The sequence below is a fragment of the Cyprinodon variegatus genome, unplaced genomic scaffold (assembly GCF_000732505.1).
Source record: "Cyprinodon variegatus isolate N-32 unplaced genomic scaffold, C_variegatus-1.0 Scaffold95, whole genome shotgun sequence".
NCBI classification, from domain to species: domain Eukaryota; kingdom Metazoa; phylum Chordata; class Actinopteri; order Cyprinodontiformes; family Cyprinodontidae; genus Cyprinodon; species Cyprinodon variegatus.
The window spans coordinates 152797-174346 of NW_015150548.1; the positions used below are offsets into that span (position 1 = coordinate 152797).

The window sequence follows — 21550 nt, forward strand, 5'->3', positions numbered from 1 at the left end:
CCAACCGCCCGCAAGTAGCTTAGCCTCTGTCGCCCGACCTCTGCATGTCTGGTGACCCCATCACGCTGGGTTAGAGTTGAAGATGTCCTCATTGGTGGGATAGAAATCAGGAAAGTAAACAATGGAAAGCAACATGGAAGGTAGCAAGGGCGTAGTTAGAATGCTTTATTCGTTTTTCTATTTTGTCCAAATGTCTCTCACCAGTTCTGTGCCCTGTTTATTGAATGCCAGCAGAGTTGTTTTGGCTTGTTAGATCCGACTCAACTGGCAAATGTGACGTACATAATTTGCGTTTAAGGGCATTACATAAAATAACATGTTGACACTGATTTGTTGTTTCCATCATATGCTAACCAGAGCTGAGATGATTGAAGGCAGTTATAGCCTGCGTCACTTGCCAAGTCGTTTGATGCGGGTCACTCAGGTCACGAGCCGTTCCCACTGCCACTAAAACCCTAATGTCCGTGGTATTAAATGGATATTTTTGCCAGTAGGAAAGAAGTATATTGGATGTAATATACCAGCTCTTGAGGAGTTACTGACCCCGTTCCTAGAGAGACTCTTTGGGAAGGCGGGACAAGGTCAGAGACCTCACGCAGAAGATCAACAGTTCTTACTTAGACATAACCCTCTGTCACTGTGGACCAGAGCCATAGCCAAAACATTTTTATAAGGGTGGCCAGGCAATAACCAATCAACACTGAGGGGTGGCCAAAAGTAGATAGGCACCAAAACCTCAGGGTCAATCTACACTGTTCCAACAGGAAAATTAACGAGAAAAAAATTCAAATTTTCTAAATAAAGAGAAACTATACTTTCCTACAGCCTTTCCTAACAAATAGATGCATATATTCAAACATCTGTGCTTTCTAAATAAAAGGTATAGTGGATAAAATTCTTTCAGAATTGAGTTTTGGGCAAACATCTTTTCCAATGTCATTACTTACCTAGTTTTATCAGTAATCATTCTGCATAACATTTATATTTAAAAATACTAATATCTACATGAATTGATTATTTAATAAGTTTTCATTAAAATAGTTATTTATCTATGATTTCACTGAAGACTCCTAGATGACTTTTCTCTTTAATAAAACACAAAATCTATTTCTGCTTGAATTCTGTATGTATCATCTTTAATGTTACTATATTGATGTGCAGTATTAACCACAGGGTTTTTGTATCAAGTAATTGTTAATATGTGAAAAATTTAATGTTTTGAATATTCAACTTGAGAGTATTACTGTTGCTAGCATCTGTATTAGAGGGAAATGAAAGGTAGGGGTGGCAACAGGGGTGGCCGATGATTGGGTAAGGGTGGCCAACGCCACCCCTGGCCCCCCATCTAGCTCCGCCCCTGCTGTGGATGGTGATGGACAACTGTTTTTGACAAGGATTATTCAGAAATATACATGAGTTAAGCAAAATACCCCTTTGGCCTTTGCCCTTTTAAAGAGCACTTACCCTTATAACACGGTCAAAACCTTTTAAGTATTATGATGCTTGAGACCATCTGGCTTTCTTCAACTGACTACAAAATGCGTCCACATGAATTAAACCCAGTTCAAAGGATCTCTGTATGCACAGTCTTTATGCATCTATCTTCTCCTGGCAGAGCAGCTGAGTGCACTGACATCCCCTCCCCACACGATGTAACAAGTTAGCTGTGTGCTGAAAGCAGACAGCTAATTTCTGCAACCTCTAAGCTACTAAACCCAGAGCTGCTGACAGACATGCCAATTCAACCCATCAACATGCAGCCCCGCCCTTTATGTTTCTTTAACATGCATCTCTGTCTTAGCTTAAAATGGGCTGCAAATATTTCCTATATCCCCTGATGAATACCCATGAATCCTCTCTGCAGGTGCTGAAGAATCCATGCTGAGGGCCCACATTGATCAAAGCGGAGCTATTCTGGGCAAATCTGCAGTACAGTCCACGAGGGCAGCATCAATGCCCTAGCTGCCATTGGCATCTGCTCCAGAAGCTCTTAAACCCACTGATCCCTCAGAACAAAATAGAGATCTATGCTCCCTTTCCTGGATTGGCTGTAAGCCCAAAAGAAGAAGCACTCTGCCACTTGTTGCTGTTTGAACAAATAGGGGAGAAGTTCTTGAAGATTGCACTTATTCTTTTTAATCTCTTGGTAAATCTTTTCTCGCCCTTCACTCCTGCCTGCTGCTTCAAATAGACAACCCACTTGGACTAGTTGAGCCCTCATCCGGAGCTCTATTGTCTCCTGATGGATAAACATGTCATTCACTGTGGGCCTCTTTAAGACATAATCAGCCGGTCAAGATAAACCCAAAATGGATCACCAAAAGATAGATTTCGCTGTCACTCAACACTGATTTATGGTGTCTTTTGTTTTGTGCAGACAAATCAGAAGCAAACTATAACCACAGATGGACCTAATGGACATACAGTATATATATACTAACTTTATCATTGTGTCTACTTTGTAAATCTTTTAAATGCAAAAACATAAACATGACATAAAAAATATAAGCTAAGAGTTTGGGGTTTTTTTGCATTCTGTGGACAAATTTATCTGCATTCATATTCATACTAACATCAGAAAATTTTCTCTTTTGGTTAAAGTCATGAATGTGCTGTAACTGTATCTTGCGTGTCGCCAGCGTCGTTCTATAAATAACCCAGATTTTATTTAGATGTTCAAGAGAGGAGAGAATGGGGGGGTGCTCTCAAATAGGGTTGCGATGGCAACAAGCACGTTCAGCTGAGAGAAGGCAGGGCAAGGAAGGGTGGGGGTGCAGGGGGTGAAACCACGATAATGTCTGTCTGTCGCCGTCTTCTTCCAGAGAAGACAAATCCGCAAACTGCATTTTATGACTTCAAAAGGCATTGAGATGATTAATTGAGGAAACAGAGGAAAGCCAATATATCTTACTGATGTCCCGCTTCCACTCCCTCCTTTCCTCTTTATCACATTCACTTGCTTCCTTTACCATCAATCAACCACATTCTCTCCCTTCCAACTGTTCCTCTCAGCATCCCTCCATCCTTTTGTCTGCCTCTACTTTCTCGTCTGTCTTAAAGCAGCTCCCTCTGCCGCGGGAGAAAGAAATCTGATTGCCTGCTGGGGAATTTCAAATGGAGCAGAAGGCTCTACTTTTTTTTTGTCTTCCGCAAATGGAAATCTGTCCAATTTCGAGGAATAATCAACATCAAAAGTGTTTGTCTCAAGTATGTGTCTACTGTGAGGTCAGCCATTTGCTGCCAGGTTGGCTTGATAATAGAAAACTATCTAAGAGGGTGAAAAGGGGTATTCATAATAGAGCAAGCATTAAGTTAGAAATCACAACAGTCTCAGTTAACTTTTAATTGGGTTTCTTTGCATTTGCATTCATATGTGCAAATCATTGCAAACACCTTATCAGCTCACTGGTCCTTCAGATAATTACCGCATGCGGACACTTGTATACGTGCACTCTGCTGAGAAGCTGTGGAGGATAAAGATGTGATCAGGAGAAAAACATATTTCAAGCAAATTATTGTAGCAGAATCCATAATTTGGAATGGATGGATGAATGGATGGATGGATGGATGGATGGATCATTGGGAATAGATGATGGATGGATGGATAATTGAGGGGTGAATGGAGAGATGGAAGGATGGATGGAGATGGATGGGTGGAAGGATGATGGATAGATGGTGGATGAGGGATGGATGAATGGAGAGATGGAAAGATGGGATATGGATGAGTGGAACGTTGATAGGTGGATTGATGATAAAATGGATAAATGGATGGATGTTAAGAGGGATAAATGGATAGATGATGGATGGAAGGATGGAGATGATGGAAGGATGGTTAGATGTAAATGGAAAGATGGATAATTGATGGAGAAATTGATGGAGAGATAGGTGGATCGATGAAGGATGGATGGAGAGATGGATGAATGGAAGGGTTGAGAGATGGGTGAATGAATGATGGATGTTAAATAAATGGGGAGATGCAAGGATGGATGGTGGGTGCATGGAGAGATGGATGATGGGTGGATGGAGAGATGGAAGGATGGGTGGTTGAAGAGATGGAAGGATGATCGGCGGATGGAGAGATGGAAGAATGGGTGATTGGCGGATGGAGAGATGGAAGGATGGGTGGTGGGCGGATGAAGAGATGGAAGGATGGATGATCGGCGGATGGAGAGATGGAAGGATGGATGATCAGTGGATGGAGAGATGGAAGGATGGGTGGTGGGTGGATGAAGAGATGGAAGGATGGATAATGGGTGGATGAAGAGATGGAAGGATGGATAATGGGTGGATGAAGAGATGGAAGGATGGATAATGGGTGGATGAAGAGATGGAAGGATGGATGATCAGCGGATGGTGAGATGGAAGGATGGGTGATCGGTGGATGGATTAATGGATGGATGAGCGGAAGGATGATTGATGGAAAAATGGATGGATGATGAGAGGGTTAAATAGGTGAATGATGAATGTATGGAGAAATGGATAGTGGATGGAAGGATGGAGAGATGGATGGATGGATAAATGGAGAGATGAATGGATGGATGATCGATTGGACCCAGGTTGAAGCAAATAAAGCTAGAAAGCAGCAAACAGCGGACAAAAGAACAAAAGACAAGCAGCTCCAGGGCACAATGTTATGGACAAGTTTTATTTTGAATGACAAATAAATTAAGATGTGCTTAATTTATCCATGCTTTGTTTTCTTTTGTGTTTGTTGGCTTTGGCATTTCAAACAAATATGTAACATGGCAGCCAATAATGATGAAAAACACTTCCTCCTTCTGGGCAGACTCAGTAATATGTCTCCTGCTCCACCCAACCTGAAAAATAAAGCAGACATAATCAACCAAGGGTTATTTGTCCTTTACGTTATTACTCTTTTACAATCAGAGGTTAAACATCAAGAGGTCAAACTGGCTGAATCTACAAAAGGTCGCCAGGATGATGTCATCCTTCATGCTGGAAGGCAGTGATTAAAGAATTACAACCTGACTAAGGACGAAAATCTGCCCTAAATTAGAAACAATATAGTCAAATATTTTATGATGACAGTAAAATCCTTGAGGGACGGAAGACACTGTGGTCTTTTCACTATAAAAGAAGTTGCTATCCTTCATTGTTTAGATAGCAAATGAGTTAACGGCATTGGAAGAAAGAAGAACCTTTCTAGAGGTTAAAATACTTACAATATAACAGTTCTTTCTAAGTTGGAGTTTAGGTTTTAGAGTATTTGTTTGTTACACTATTTCCTCAGCTGCCCCTAAATGATATCTCCATCATGCAAGAGGCTTCAAAATGATATGAAAAACCTTAAATTTCTTCTGATATTGTCTGGTCAAAGTCATTTGTTTTTTATCTCTGTGACAGATCCCAACAGAACTATTTTTGTACTCATTTATTTTTAGCATGAGATGTTCAATAAAAATAATAAAATTAAATTAAATGCGGTCACCCCCACAACCATTGCTACATTGTTGTAGTTGACATATGCTAGGATGGGTTGCGCTAGATCCATCCATCCAAAACTGCAATTAGTAATGTTACAGCTGCTCAGTTTAAAGTGAAGCGTGTTTAAATTGATGAGAATTAATAAATGAAAAGAGGTTATTTAGATTAAATGGATTAAACAGAGTGGAGAATGGAGAATTAGTTTGTGCCGCGGCTGCTAGGAGATGCTAACCAAGATGGAGAACTACGGTACAAAGGCCTACAATTTCTAACCGAAGCTGTTTACTGTTAGCATTGGGATCAAATCACTTTCACAGATAGAATAAAACAAAGCATCTTACAATGACAGAAGAAAGCTTCACTGTCACTTAAAACAATTATTCATCTTCTTCTAATTTAAATATGTTTCCGGTTAGCTTCTGCTAATGGTGTTAGCTTTAGCTAATACAGTAAACAGCTTACAAGCAGATCACATTTGCTTCTTTCCATGTATATCTCATCTACAACTGCTCATAAAAACTTTAAGGCAATGACTCAGTGTGGCATTGTCTAAATTTATACAAATCAAATGCAATATGACAAAAAAACTGCTCGGCTAATGGGTAAAAATATAACAAAGGATATCTAATATTTCAATTAGGGCCTAATAATCACTTTTTAAGCATCGCAATTTTTAAGCTAATAGAAAAAAAATATTTAGGCAAACATGTTCAACTAGTCGTGGCTCCTTATGGGAGGGAATATCTGAGACAAGCTGGATTTGAGTTTGAAATATGTGGCCTAGATGACAGCAGATTCAGATGTTTGAATGTCCAAAAAAAAATAGAAAGACAGAGATGGAGATGTTAGTTTGACCTACTTTTCTCTTTGGGGTTTATCTGTTACAAAATCTTTAAGAGCTACAGTTTGCAGTTGTAACATTGTGTTGTCAGGATGTGAGAAAAAAAAAAAAAAAAACGCTTTTTGCAGACAGGAAACATGTCAGCCAGACTTATTTTCATGAGAGTGACGTTAACGCATCATTCGCCTTGGATGGGCTGTGCCGCGTTCAGTGATCCATGCTGTGGGGCTCAGATGTAACATCTCTGACAAACACGCAAGAAAACCAATAAAAACAAAAAAAAGAAGCTGAATCAGAGCTGGACCCCTCCATACAGGTCCTGTGGAGCCTCGTGGGTGGAACGAGGCATTAACAATGGCAGGGTTGAGGGTTCAACTCCCACGGGGCCGCTACCATCTGCTGCAGTTTTAGCTACAGTATCAGACACAACTATCCACAGAGCCAGGAACAGAAACTGCACTACTGTACATTTGTATGTTTGAGATAATAAACCAAGGAGTTTTCAAACTTAAAGAAAAAAGCAAATAATAGTCTTACCTCCTGGGTTGCGTCTAAGGATATATCTTCTGGCTTCATCGTAGAGGAAGATGAGTAGAGAGTATGGGAAGGCGCAGAACCACCATGCAGGCCTGAAAGTATTGGACAGATGGAGAGGGAGAGTTAAAACTGAAATATGACCAAAAAATAGCAACAAAGGCATGACACACCTCCTCTACAGCCTGTAGGAAAAACAGTCGCTATAGTTCATCTAAAAGCACATCAAAAGCTTGTTGGGCAGAAGTAGATTGTTTAATATACACTAAAGTAAAAACTGGATCATCACAGGGCCGTTGCTCTGCTGATGCTCACTCCTTAATGCAAATAAACTCCACTGGGATGCAGATTTATTCCTCAACTGGGAGTTTGTAACAGATACTGAGCAGAGAGGCAGGAACAAACGCAACAGGAGAAAGATGCCAGAGAAGATGGAGTGAGTTTAAACCATGAGCTAATGAGCCTGATCTGTCCTTTCTGCTCTCTGTTTTCCCTCAAATAATCTCATTAGAACTAGAGCATCTTTATTATTCCTCTGTAGTGGAAATTATTTAAGCCAGGAGATAATAGCCAACTTCTCTTTATAGAAGACATCAAAGACAGTTCTGTGCTAAAATTCATGCACGTCAAAACGCTTTCTGCATGGATTAGAGAACAAGAAAACCTCCGAAATCAGAAATTAGCAGAAAAAAAACTGCTTTAATGGGCATTACACCTAATAGTGAATGTTCATTAACAAAAAGAACATTAGTGCATTGATTAGTACAGCAGAAATGTTGAATAGAGGATAGCGTAGGTGTGCGATTTACTCACTTGAGAGGGTACATTCTGAGGGCGACATCCATGCCTGGACAGTATGACAGGAAAGCAGCCAGAGCTGTCTCCTCAAAGAGTCCAAAGATTAAGATGCGGTTCCTGTTGGGAGAAAATAACATTTAAAAAAAAAGTTCAATCGCCCCGCTTATTTGATCTAATGTACAACTGATTAAAGATAGGCTATAGATTTATCTGTGGAGCCTATAGATTGGAAACCGTTTTAGAAAAACTATGAAAGAAGACTCCAAATTTAGGAAAATATCATGCTTCCTTCCATACATTTCTTACTGAAACAGAGATCATGTAGAATAAATACCAATGTGAGCAGTTCACATTCCCTACCATGCCCCAATATAAAATATATGCTCCTTCTCTGCACTTTGAGTTTCCTACCCCCACTAATTTAGCCCTTATCGTACTCTCATGTAGATCTGTTTCCATATACTTTCACTAACCATTGTCACTTACTTTAAAGTTTGATCTAATATTGAGACAGTACTGTTTTCTTCTCAGCTGTGGCTAGTATAGTTAGAAAAGCATCTTCAAGCGAATCCCTTTAAGAGCTACCGTAAGTTCTGACTTCATACTCAACAGCCTCTGTCATCACATAAAAATTTTATCAAAACAAACATAGACATAAAAACTAAAATTCTTAACAACAGATGGAAATTGAATCTTCAGCATGACATGTGTACATAGAAAACTGTTTGAACCGATCAGGCCTTCAATCTGATTATTTGTCTCAATGTAAAGGTGTCTATTAACAAAGAACAAAAACAACAAAGGGCCGACAATAGAGCCTTGGGTCAGACCACTGATATAGAGCCTAAAAGGGACTTTTTAACCAATTTTTTGGTGCCTTTTTTGTATCTGCACATCAGTTGGTTTAGCTCACCTCATTCCTTGCTGTACAATAGAGTTCCTCCTGGTCTTGCAGATAATCAGATCAGCCCACTGGACGATTACAATACTGGTGAAGAAGGCTGTGTGGCAGGTGAACTCCACGATCTTTCTTCTCTCGTATGTCTGGAGGACAACCGGGACCAAAAAAAAAGCATAAGAATCAATAAAAGCAAGATCAAATGAGGGCTGAAAAGACATAAGGAAGACATTACAAGATATACTGACCCATTGCTGTCCATAACTGTCCTCCAGGTCGTTTACGTATTTGTCGTCCCAGAAGACTCTAATTCCAAGAAGGTCCATGGGGAGGAATCCATTTTCAGCCAAGATCACAAAGTATGTGAAGAACCCAGCTGTGGCCTGCATCATACCTAATCAAAGCGAAAGCTTTAAAAATGACGTCTTCGACACATGACGTCATGTTTTTACAAGATGCACCAAGATATAAAGGTTTTTTACCGATCTGTCCATACGCGATGCTAATCAGCCTCTCGTTCACCAGTTTGTCTGTTTTGGGGTTTCGGGGCTGTCTCTTCATGATATCACTCTCAGCAGCTTCATAAGCCAGGGAGATGGCGGGAACCTAGGGGATCAAGACATAACCTGTAGCTCCAGTTGCCCAAAACCAAACTCAACAAAGCTCCAGAGGAACTTACCATGTCTGTTCCCAGATCGATACAGAGGATGGTGACAGTTCCCAGAGGCAGAGGGATGTTGGCGATGATGAAGAGGAGGAAGGGAGAGATCTCAGGGATGTTACTGGTCAGAGTGTAGGCGATGGACTTCTTCAAGTTGTCAAAGATCAGGCGACCTGGCCGATCAACACGCTGGTTAGTATTTATAAATCCGATCTAAAATAACATGTTTTTTAGTCATCTTCTCACCTTCTTCCACTCCAGTAACAATGGAGGCAAAGTTATCGTCCAGCAGGATCATGTCGGCCGCCTGTTTGGAGACATCAGAGCCAGCAATCCCCATGGCAACGCCGATGTCAGCTTTCTTCAGAGCTGGAGAGTCATTTACACCGTCACCTGTCACGGCCACGATGGCTCCCTAGACAGGAAACAGATGCCGATAAAAGTAATCAATTACTTTAAAAAGAAATACTTTTAGTAAAACCATTTTCAAACAGGTTTGAAATAATGGCACTATATGAAATCTAATCAAAATATATATATACATACGTATACTTTACTTTGTTCAACTGTTAAAAAAGATGGTCCATGGGTAGTTTAGGAGATTTACTTTCTCGCAAACCAAATTGGAGTATACATATTAAGATTTTTTTTTACTTAGAAGTTTTGAGTGTAACATTTTTTTTTTTTTTCACATTTAATTCTCTCAATGTTTATTTTATTTTATTTTTTTTATAATATTTTTTTCACATTTTTTTTATATTCTTTTTTTTATCGCCTACCTTTTAAAGGCTTTTTACAGGACACATTCTCTATGGGGGATGTTGGTTCACTTACTGTTATAAGCAAATTACATGTTTTTAAATGGAAGTCAAAAAAGAAAAAGTACAACAAAACTTTTTGATACTTTTTTTTTCACTGCTTTTTTTTTCCTCTGTAGAGAGAGGCAAAGAAGCATCGCTATTTGTCTGCACGAAAGTAAGCAGCAACAGATGTTTTAGGCTTAAAGTGAAGGAAATGCGATCTGGCACGAGGTTGAAAAAGTAGGCAGTTCATTAAACTCAATTGGAAAATGTGAAATAAAAAAAAAAACAGATACATTTTTATTTTTTACAAAACAAGGTCTTTGTTGTAAAAATAAGGGAAATAAATTTAACCCCAAATACTCTGGATGTTATTACAGACTTACTTTAGTAAAAAAAATGTTAAATATTATTAAAGATTGCAATCCAAAACACAAATTAAAATTTAAAATGATCAAATCTGTAATAAACATGTTTTAGATAGAATAAAGTTTGGTAAAAAAAAAATGCAATTAAAAAAATAAAATATGAAAGAAATTTGAGAAAAAAATGTCATTACTTGTAAGAAAACAGTAAAGGTACTCTCGAAACCTTTTTTTAAAGCTTAATTTCTGTTTTCAAATTGCAACAATAATGCAATAAACTCCATTTTACTGTAGATAACGATTCAATTTTTTCCCCAGTTTCATAAGACTTGTGTTCCTATATTTGCCCTTTTCATCTCAGCCCTAAATCCCAGATAATTTCCCTGAGCCTCACCTGTCTCTGGCAACCCTCCACAATGATCAGCTTCTGCTGAGGGGAGGTTCTGGCGAAGACAATTTCTGTGTGGTGCTTCAGGATCTCGTCAAGCTGTTCCGATGTAAAGTCTTTGAGCTCACCGCCATGAACAACACAGGCTTTGGCATCTCTGTGGAAGAAATCCCAGCAAACTTAAGCACAAAGGCTAAAATCAACCATCTACCCCCATACACAAGACGCCATCTAGAAGTAGGTTTTTAGGCTAAATCTGGTTGGTCCGTCATAGTATGGATTAAGACCAGAAATAGTTGTTGGGCTGTGTTTGGTTGATCTGATTTTGTCCCGCTTTAGTCCAATGGTAGACGTTGAAAAGATATTTCAAAGACAGTTTTCAACGTCTTTTCAATGATCTAAAAATTACGGCTTTTCACTTTTCAACCAAATATAGACGTCGTTTGGAAGTAAATCATTTCACATTTTCAATGTCTTTTCAACCAACTTTTGCTCGGTGGGAAAGAACTGACCTGGGGTTGACTTCTGAAACAGGAACGTTCAGACGAGCCGCAATGTCCTCAACAGTCTCGTTGCCTTCAGAGATGATACCTACGCCCTTAGCGATGGCCTTGGCAGTGATGGGATGGTCACCTGTCACCATGATTACCTGAGAGGAAGAAGATTAGAGGAAGCACTGAATCTACAGCTCCTTTGTACAAAAGAAATACGTCAAGAGAGTCGACTCTAATCACCTTGATTCCTGCACTCCTGCATTTGCCTACAGCATCGGGCACAGCAGCACGAGGAGGATCGATCATGGCCATGAGGCCGATGAAGCAAAGGTTCTCAGTGGGGAAGTTCACTTCTTCAGTGTCAAAGGCAAAGCCCTCAGGGAACTGGTCATCAGGAAGGTGGAAATGACAGAACCCTTAAAAAGAAAAAAAGATTTGAATAAGACTTTGATTTGTCCTGATGTCTTATAAAAGAAAGGTTTTAACAGTGAAGAATATATGGTCTACCGAGAACTCTCTCTCCAAGTCCTCCCAGCTCCACGTAGGCATTCTGGAAAGCATCTTTCATCTCGTCGTCCAGAGGCTGCTCTTTGCCCTGGAGTACTATGGTGGAACAGCGGTCCAGGATTCTCTCTGGTGCTCCTTTCATCACCAGAAGGTGCTTGGTTTCTCCAGGAGTTGCGTTCTTGTGGATGGAGAGCTATTGGAAAGGAGAAAACCTTAATCCAGTGGGTCCCTAACGTTTTTTTGTGCTGGGCACCGATTTGGTTTGCGAGAAAGTAACTCTCCTAAACTACCCATGGACCATGATTTTTAACAGTGGAACAAAGAAAAGTCGATTGCAATAAAATATATTTGACAGTAAAATAAGAATTACAATTACAAAACTACCACATTTAAATTTTCATTACCTCAGGGCAAATGTGCAATGGAATTCAGCAAAATATCTAAAATGTGCTGCCACTACACCGTGCCTCACCACTGATTTCTGGGAAATTCCTAAGAGGAGGATCAATGAAGCTGTTGACAACATTTTACAAATAAAAAACCAAAAAGCTCGGCTGTGCATTTGTATTCAGGTACTGGCACAATCATGGTGTGTCCAAGATCCCCCATCAAATGGGAGATAATGATGAACAAAGTTTTTTGTTTTAAAATCCATTCTAATTAAAAAATTCTAGACTTTTTCCAGAGGCATATTTTTGTGACCTTCATTTTTATTAATTATAATATAAAAGAGTAAGAATCAGTTTAGGACATTAGTATGGTGGTTTGGGCTTTAAATGTGAAACCTGAAAAAAACAAACTAACATGAAGGAGCCAACTAAATATGCAGGAAAGGACATGAGGAAGGAAGGAAGGAAGGAAGGAAGGAAGGAAGGAAGGAAGGAAGGAAGGAAGGAAGGAAGGAAGGGCAAAAATAAGAATTGGGTGAGGACACGGATGGAAAGCCACAACTGCACAATAAAATACAGAAGGCTTTAATAAAGGAGGGGAGGACAATGAACATTAGGATAGGAAAAGGAAAAGAAGGGATGGAACAAGTAAAGAATGGAAAGATGGCATACATACAGCCAAAGCTACAATGGAATGACTCAAAGCATAACACTCTGTTAGAATGGTCTAGTCAAAGTCTTTTCCTTATTCCAATTGTTTCTTGTAGAAACTGAAAAAATAATTATGTATAGAAATTCTCTGTCAAATTTCACAGAGCTTGACCTTTTTTAATGAGGTAGTTTGAATTGGTCAATACCACAAAAATACTGATAGAATTAATTGTGTGTTTTTGGTCAAGAAATGTGAAAAAAATGTGTGTTTGAATACTTTGGCAGTGCACTAGAATTTAAATAACAGTTAAATAATTTGGACCGGATGAATGTTTTACCTGGTATTTGTTGGTGGAGTTGAACGGAATCTCAGCAACCTTCTGATATTTTTCTCGCATGTCCTTAACTGAGCCACAGCAAAGCTCAATGCACTTGAGCAAGGCAGCTTCTGAGGCGTCACCGGCAACATCTCTCTGTGGGTTTCAGTGAATGTTATGGAAGAAAAAGATTTAAATGAATGCAGTTACAGCTAAAATGGTGCTAAAAGTTTCGGGTATGATGCTAAATTTAATTGCACTAAAAGAACTTCTGATCTTAAGGTTCAGACATCTCTACAACTACACCAGCTGTTCACCTTCAGTATGGGAACGTTGTTCTGTTCAGCTAGGAAGACGGCCCGGTTGCAGAGTCCAGCGATTCTGGCCAGAGCCGCCCAGGTGGCAGAGCTTCTGTCGAAGGAGGTGCCGCTCTGGTTCTCTGTGGTGTCGGCTTCATGGATCTGATTGTCGAACCACATGTGGGCCACGGTCATTCTGTTCTGGGTCAGGGTGCCGGTCTTATCTGAACAGATGGTGGAGGTGGAGCCCAGAGTCTCGACAGCTTCCAGGTTCTTCACCAGGCAGTTTTTCTTGGCCATACGCTTGGCAGTCAGAGTCAGGCACACCTGGAGAGAAGAATCAACCCCTTATAAACCAAATAATCTGTAATGAAAGTGAACCAAGGATCTCAGATTAAAGGACTTTAGTACTTACAGTGACAGTAGCCAGCAGACCTTCTGGCACATTAGCCACAATGATACCAATAAGGAAGATGACAGCTTCCAGCCATCCATAACCGAGGATGAGGGAGAGGATGAAGAAAGAAACCCCCAGAAAAACGGCCACGCCTGTGATGATGTGGATGAAGTGCTCAATCTCAACAGCAATGGGAGTTTTACCTCCCTCCAGACTGGACGCTAAGGTGGCAATACGACCCATAACGGTGCGATCGCCGGTGTTAATGACGACTCCTCTGGCAGTTCCTGAACATCAAGAAGGATGTGTTCAAGTGATTTTTCTTTCACATACCCCCCAAATCGCACCTAACATCATAAATATAGGATTATTTTAAGGACTTTTTTAGTACCTTCAACACAGTTGGTGGAGAAGAAAACAATGTTCCTGGTCTCAAGGGGGTTTTCGTTGGTGAACTCTGGAGAACGAGTCTGGGGTTCTGATTCACCAGTCAGAGAGGAGTTGTCCACCTGAAGGATAAAACAGAGAGGAACAGTGGTGAGAGAATTTTTTTTTTTGGACAACATACCACACGTGTTTTGTTATATATATATTTTTTTAAATCTTCAGTTAAATACTATCAGGACCCCTAGCAATTCCTATAAAATTGGTGTAATACAAGTATTTTTATATTTTTGGAGAGCCTACTTCCCTGGAAAGATGGTTCTTAGGGGAAACTCAGAAGACAATACCATTAGGATATTACAGGTTAGGCAAATGCAGGTTTGTCCTTGTAAATTAGTAAATGGCTGCAGGAGAAAAAGAGCTACTTGCTTAAACTTGTTCGTGTCTTACAGTTTACATCTCAGGGACCTATGGCAATCAAGGAAGCTGTTTTTCCTTTAAAAGCCAAAGGACAGGGATAAATAGAAGGCATAAGCTCTTTGAAATTTCACTAATTCAGATAAAAATATGATTGACTGAACAAAAGAACTAAAAGACTGTTTGTCACCGGTATTCAAGAACAATACTGATCCCCAACATTTCGCCTAATTAACATTAAAAAAGTCCAACATCCAGGAAACAGTCCTCTATTAGTCCTTTGACTAAAACAACATAGAAAACCTAAAGTAGACAAGAGAAGTCTTGAAGGTTCTCTTATCTGTGTACGCTTGAACCTGTCCTTATGAAGGGATTGCAGAGTACTGACAGCAGGGGTCTCAGTATTTGTGCACCAGTAATGCACACAAACCTTGCAGCCGTGAGCAGAGATGATCCTGAGATCGGCAGGAATCCTGTCTCCACCTTTCACCTCCACCAAATCACCGACCACCACCTCCTCGGCATTGATGCTCTTCTTCTCTCCATCACGGACAACAAGGGCTTGCTAAAATTAAGCAAAGTGTTAAGGAGTGATGGGGGCAGTAGCAAAAAGCAAACATGTGGTCATAGTGAGTCAATTAAAGCCTGAGGAAACAAGAAAGTCTTACCTGTGGGACAAGATTCTTAAAGGAATCCATGATTTTGGAGCTTTTGGCCTCTTGGTAGTAGGAGAAGCAACCAGTGATGATGACGACAGCAGAGAGCACAATACCTAAATACAACTGCAGGGAGAATGATAGGACCTTTGACTTTTGCCTCTGAAGAACCAGGAAATGATGCTCATCCTTATTAACAGTCCCCTCTTACATTATCATTGGCTGGTTCATCTTCAGAAGCAGCCTGAATACTGTAGGCGAGGAAGCAGAGGATTGCTCCAATCCACAGCAGCATGGAGAAACCACCAAATAGCTGGAAGAGAAACCAAGAAATCATTTAAACTAGTGAGGAATTTCTACCCTGTGCATCCAATAAAAGAATTTTGCGAGAATAAAAACGATGCGGTTGTTGGATCGTACCTGCTTGCAGAACTTTACCCATTCAGGAGTCGTTGGAGGAGGTGTCAAGGCGTTTGGACCATCTCTGTTTAGAATCTCTTTTGCTCTGGATGAAGAAAGACCCTAGACACACATACAAAAATGTTAGTTTATTTTAGGTCAAAAATTTCATAATTTGGGTTAACAGAAACTCTATCAAATATTTTGCCCTGACACCACAACTCTATAGCGTAACTAATTGACATTGTGCTCAGGGGCAGTGTCTGTGTGCTTAGACTTGGAACTTGTACCCTGGCCATATCTTTCTCTCTGAACCACAATAAATCCTATGTGCAGAGAACTCACCCTTGTTAGGTCCGTCCCATATTTTCTGTTAAGTTCATCCATTGTCAGCTTGTGATCATCCTGTGGAGGGAGGGGTGGACATGAAGAGGAGAGAATGAGATTGACAGACATTGCGTCAAACAAGCATAAATCCCTGTCATTTTAAAACCGCACATATTATCTGCTCTGGGGATTAAAGAATGTGTTGACGTATCCTCCGGGAAACATAAAGAGCACAAAAGAGAGTAGCCCATCTGATCGGGATTATGAATGCATGCGGAGGTGATGTTAAGATTTGTTTAACATTTAATTTACTTTGTAGAGGACTTTGTAGCTGCATTAAAACCACAAACTGCAAAGAGCTCTGAAACACACTGATGTTTTATATTGAAAAAGGAGCTCATTTCTGAAAGTTTATCCACTCTTTACAACCCACATTTAAAAAAAAAAATAAAGTTTAATTTAACTGCTTATCTAATTGTCAAGTCAAACCAAAGCGTGAGTGCAAATGAACACTCAGAGAGGCTGACACATTCATGTGCCCACTCTGAATTTCTTTGTGTGTTTTTTTTGTTATTTAAAAAACGCCCACAGTGGTTGAATGAGAATAAATACCTCAAATATAATTTGAATTAACTGCAATCATATATCCCACTTTTATTGGTATTGTACTGTGAAACAAAACAAAAATGGGCAATCATAAGAAACCAGGAATTGAGATGATGACACTGCTCTCTGCGGTAATACAGTTACATCATACTTCTGTCAGTGCTGGAAACCACAATGAAGACACAGTTACTTTCATGCACAATAGTTTCAAGGCTTTATAATTAAGATACAAAACAGAAGTAAATACTTTTCTAATAATCATGGCAGCAATCCATAGTCTTCAAGATAAAGTTTCCAATGACCTTAGCCAATAGGCGAGTCTGTTTACTGTAGGTAAAGGAAACTACAGAAATAACTATATGCTATGGTTCAATTCTGTCCATTATTGAAAGTTTAGTAAGAAGAAAAGTGAACTTACACCACTCTCGCAACCACTGGTTTGGCACTCTCTTCAATGAGTGGTATCTCTGTAAAGCAACAAATGGTGCAATATTTTGTGCCATAGGGGAGTGCTCTAACCTAGTGGTTAGAGCAGTGCGCCTGTGCTCTGAGAAGGTCGCAAGTACCTTGTTTGAGCCGCGCAGTCTGCACTCTGGGTCCCTAAACAAAACCCTTAACCCCACACTGCTCATCGGGCGCCGCACAATGGCAGCCCACTGCTCCCCAACGAGATCAGTTAAAGGCAGAGGTCAATTTCTTCAATCTGAGATCAATAAAGTTCTATTATTATCATTATTATTATTAATAACAATATTTCAACTTGAAAATAAAGTATGTCTCTCCGAAAAAATGCTGCCCAGGTGCTTAAAACTTGAAAAAGAGAAACATTTTTTTAATGTAAAAGGAAATAGCTCTTGAGTTCCCATGCCAGATTGTCATAGATGATGAGGACTTCCCATCAGCTGGTGAGAAAGCTTTGTGCAAAGATTTCCAGGTATTTATTAAGAAAAAACAAAACGGATGAATTTTAAAAGATAAGCTGCTACTTTAAGAACATCCTGACTGGCTATAACTATTTATTAAAAACCATGCCAAGATAAAAAAAAGGAGCTAACTGTTGAAAATTATCCTAAAAAGTACCATTATGAACCAGTCCTGTGTCTATTATTATAGTTATGTTAGCTGTGACTACTTTTGTAGTCATGTGTGCATCACTCTCTACATCGGTTAGCAATATTTTTAACCAACTACACCATTTGAACTTTAACTTCCAGTCCCCTTTTCACATTTCCATTTCTATTGGACTAAGTCAATCAAACGTTTAAACTGTTTATCTTACACTGAATGACTTTAGTGAAAGATAGGATTAATTACGTGTTCCTTTCTATTCCTATGACCATTTGGCATTTTAATAATCAAGCACGGCAAATCGGCCATGGAGAAAATGTAATCACATGATCCAAAGTAGTGATCTCAACAGGCCAACTAAGGACATCTATTTTTTAACTCTCATGTTTTGGCCACATTTTCCATGTATTTGAATAGCCATCCACAAACTGAGATAAACTGAGGTTTTGGGAATTCCTGCTGTTGAGATAAATGAAACCAAACCCACTGCATATCTAGCATTCAGCATCTCCAGTTCAGACTTTACGGCACACAGTCGAATCAAAGAGCGCATAATGTTGCTATGGGGATAGCCTCTATTGTCTTTGGCTGGACTTTGAAGCCTCGGGGTAATTGTATGACCGGATGACAATTATTAACATCTCAGCTGGGTTTGTTTCGGCGCTTTACTACTATTTCACTTCTACTCGATAAGCAATCATTATTCAACCACTGATCAGACATGAAGTCCTCTAATCACTAATGCATGGTGGTAAATCATTCCAAAGAATTTATCTGAACTCAAAGACTTCCTATGTCTCGGGAGGCACATTAAAGACGAGGGTGTGGCGTTAATTGCAGTGAATGATATGCAAGATTGGAGAGATCACAGGAGATTGGCGATAGGGTTTGATATGGCATGAAGATGTCCTTCAGCTTTGGCAGGACTTTGAGATCTAGTTAAGGCACTTTAAAGGATTATAACTATTAATATATCACCAAGATAGGAGTTTTATTGCCTTATAATTAAAAATGAACTGAGGGCAAGCATAAGTGTTGGATTCTGAACTTTCCCTTTAAAATGTAGTGTTGAAGGTTAATCTTTATAAGAGTTAGTTTAGACCAAATACATTGAAAATGTAGGTTAAACTTTTTGTATGTAGTTGGCATATAAGTACAAGACCCAGCTGCGTTTAAGGTTTGTGTTTAAAGAGTTGTAGATTTAGAAATGTGTTATTAATACATTAGCTGTTGAGATTAAATAAACTTCCAAATATAAGCGAAAAAGTATTGCGTATTGAGATGGAACAAGAGGTCAGTTGGTTTGACATTGACCGTTTCTCCTTGCGGTCTGACCTTGTGAAGGACACTTCCAAAGTCAACACTTCCTAAAGATTTTTGGTCAGAATGCACCTGATTTGCAGAAAAAATGTCTTTATAACACATTAGAAATATAGAGATGTTGTGTAACAAAGTATACCCTCCTCAGTTAGCAGTTCCTGAACTTTTACTTCCTGTTTGACCTTGGTGAAAGGTCTTCAGAAAGCTGAGTCGGATGGAACTTGGCCAACCATTGCTGTCCGCTACTCTGACCTACACGGCATTCTAACACCTTCATTTACTCAAGCTTGGAAATTAAGATTCACAAAGAGAAACTGAAGAAAAGTAAAGCTGAAAGTGGCCACTTCCTTCAAGTCCACTGTAAACCAACCAATTGAAAGCATGTGTTAGAAGCTGATTATAGCTGGGGAGCTTTTTAATAACATGTGACAGCACATGCAGCTCTGTAGGTAGCAATCTTTACTAAACAGGGTGCAGACGTCTCATGTGACTCTGAGAGGTTTGTGTCAGCCGTGACCGGTCATAGTGACAGGCTCCATGAGCACAAACAAAAATCAAGGTGGTAAACTCACCAGATCCACTTCTTTTTTCAGTTCATCCATATCCTTCTTCGCTTTGGCTTTCTTTTCTTTTTTACTTGTTTTTTCCGACGTTGCAGCCGGCTTGTAGTCATCTTTCCCTTTCTGGATTGGAGGAAAGTGAGTAAAAAAGGAATAGAAGTCAGTGAATTAAACAGAGCCCACATGGAAAGATAGCTCTGATGCATCTGTTTGGATTTTTTCACAAGGAAGCACAAGAAAATATTCCTCTTTCTGCTGTCCAAACAAGCTGCAAAACCTGTGTTAATCATTTACTTGCTACAGAGAGAGCAGAATTGAAAAAGAATGCCTCAAATTTCAAAATCTGTAAGCCTTTGCTAATGACCCTGAATGAAAACAAGATCAAAACAAGAGTAAAAGTTGAAATACTCACTCCAAACCCCATGATTACAGAGTAGCTCTGAGAGCAGTCAATCCAATGTTCCTTTTTCAAAAAACTTCCCCACTCCGCCTCTTTCTGTTTCCCACACTGCTTCTCTCAGCTCTGCTGTCTTCCTCACTCCCAGAGCAGAGAAGATGGTTTGCCTGGCATTAGCATACCTTTATATATGCAGCCTGGAGGACTACCTGCCCTGTAGGGGGAGGGGTTTGGGGGAGGAGAAACTAGACAGGTGAGTTGCAGAAAGCTTTGGTAGAGGTGGGGGTGGTGTTTTCAACTAAAACCTATGAGAGAAAAGGGGAGGGGTACATTTCTTACTCAACTTCCCTATTCTGTTCTCACAGCTTCCCTAAGTTTTTCCTTTTTTTTATTATTCCATAATGCCCGTCCGCTTTTTTCACCAACTGGATTACATTTTTCATACAGTCGCCCTGCTGCATTTGTGTTTGCGAGTGTTTGCACTACAAACAGCAACAATCAGGGGGAAAAGAGCAAATAAGGTAGTTGAGTTGTGAATGTAAAACACGTGGAGATAAAGCTACAGCCAGAGATGTTAAAGTCCAATTCAGGAGGTCTTTGCTCGAACATTTTGCACAGGAAAGGTTGTTTCTCCCAAAAAATGAAAGCTAGAAGAAAGGTTAGATATACCGTTGCACGTAGGAAAGATAACTGTGGAATGCAGAGGGAGTATTCTACAGAGCAGTTGGCTCTGCCTCTTTAAGGTCGGCCTGTCCTGTAGGGGGGGGGACAAAATCACCTTTAAAAAAAATGAAACATTAGCTGTTAAATGTTTAAACTCCAATACATGTCTTTTTTGTTGCTTAACATTAGTTCATTTGATCACCTTATTTAATAAATAGCTGTCAGAGGCCTCACCCTTCTGTTCTTAGAAGGATCCTTCAAGCCATAAAGTGAAACAGAGCAGGTTTCATTGAACTTAGTGCCCTTGAGAAGGTCAAACGGTCAATCACTGCCAATAGCTTTGGGGAAACTGCAAGTATAGAGTGCAAAAGCTAAAAAGCATTGGTACAATGTCAACGCACGTGTACCAGATGACACCAGTGACCCTGAAGTCAGCGGAACAGAGTCTTCCTCTGTTTGGGTGAAACCGGTGAGGTGGAAGGCTTACCCTTGATGCCAGAGCAGCGTAGGACGCTGGATTGTTTGGAGTAAACTTCCTGACTGTTTGTACTCATTCAGCTATGCCGGGGAGGAGAGGGTGGATGGGGGGTGATGTCAAAATGGGGGAGGGAGATGGAGTAAATGGAAGGAATGTTGTGAAATGACAACGGATTAGGAGGAATTGTATGGAAGGAATTTTGCTCCATAATTGTTGAAAGCAGAGCACAAAATTTTTTTTGCTGTTTTCTACGGTGGCCCTGAAGTGCAAACTGCAACTACAAATCTAGAAGCGCAAGTACATTAAGGAAATCGCAACTACTTTTAGAAAAACAAAACTACATAAAGCAAAGCGCAACTGCATTAAGGAAATCGCAACTGCATTAAGAAAAACAAAACTACATAAAGCAAAGCGCAACTGCATTAAGGAAATCGCAACTGCATTAAGAAAAACAAAACTACATAAAGCAAAGCGCAACTGCATTAAGGAAA

At 39.9% G+C, this 21550-nt stretch overlaps 1 protein-coding gene across 2 annotated transcripts in view; it reads right to left on the reverse strand.

The window, feature by feature from the left end:
• Nucleotides 1-11640, reverse strand: part of LOC107084232 (sodium/potassium-transporting ATPase subunit alpha-1) — a 49259-nt gene extending 37619 nt beyond the window's left edge. The window contains exons 1-5 of one of the 2 annotated variants that reach the window (XM_015373966.1): nucleotides 11465-11640; nucleotides 11243-11379; nucleotides 10737-10887; nucleotides 9424-9592; nucleotides 9196-9350 (exon numbers count right to left, since the gene is read on the reverse strand). In XM_015373966.1, coding sequence (XP_015229452.1) covers nucleotides 9196-9350; nucleotides 9424-9592; nucleotides 10737-10887; nucleotides 11243-11379; nucleotides 11465-11536 — 684 coding nt within the window. In that variant the 5' untranslated portion in view covers nucleotides 11537-11640. The remainder of the gene's footprint in view (nucleotides 1-9195; nucleotides 9351-9423; nucleotides 9593-10736; nucleotides 10888-11242; nucleotides 11380-11464) is intronic. The other variant, XM_015373965.1, reaches the window with a different exon arrangement.
• Between the last annotated feature and the right edge of the window lie 9910 nt (nucleotides 11641-21550).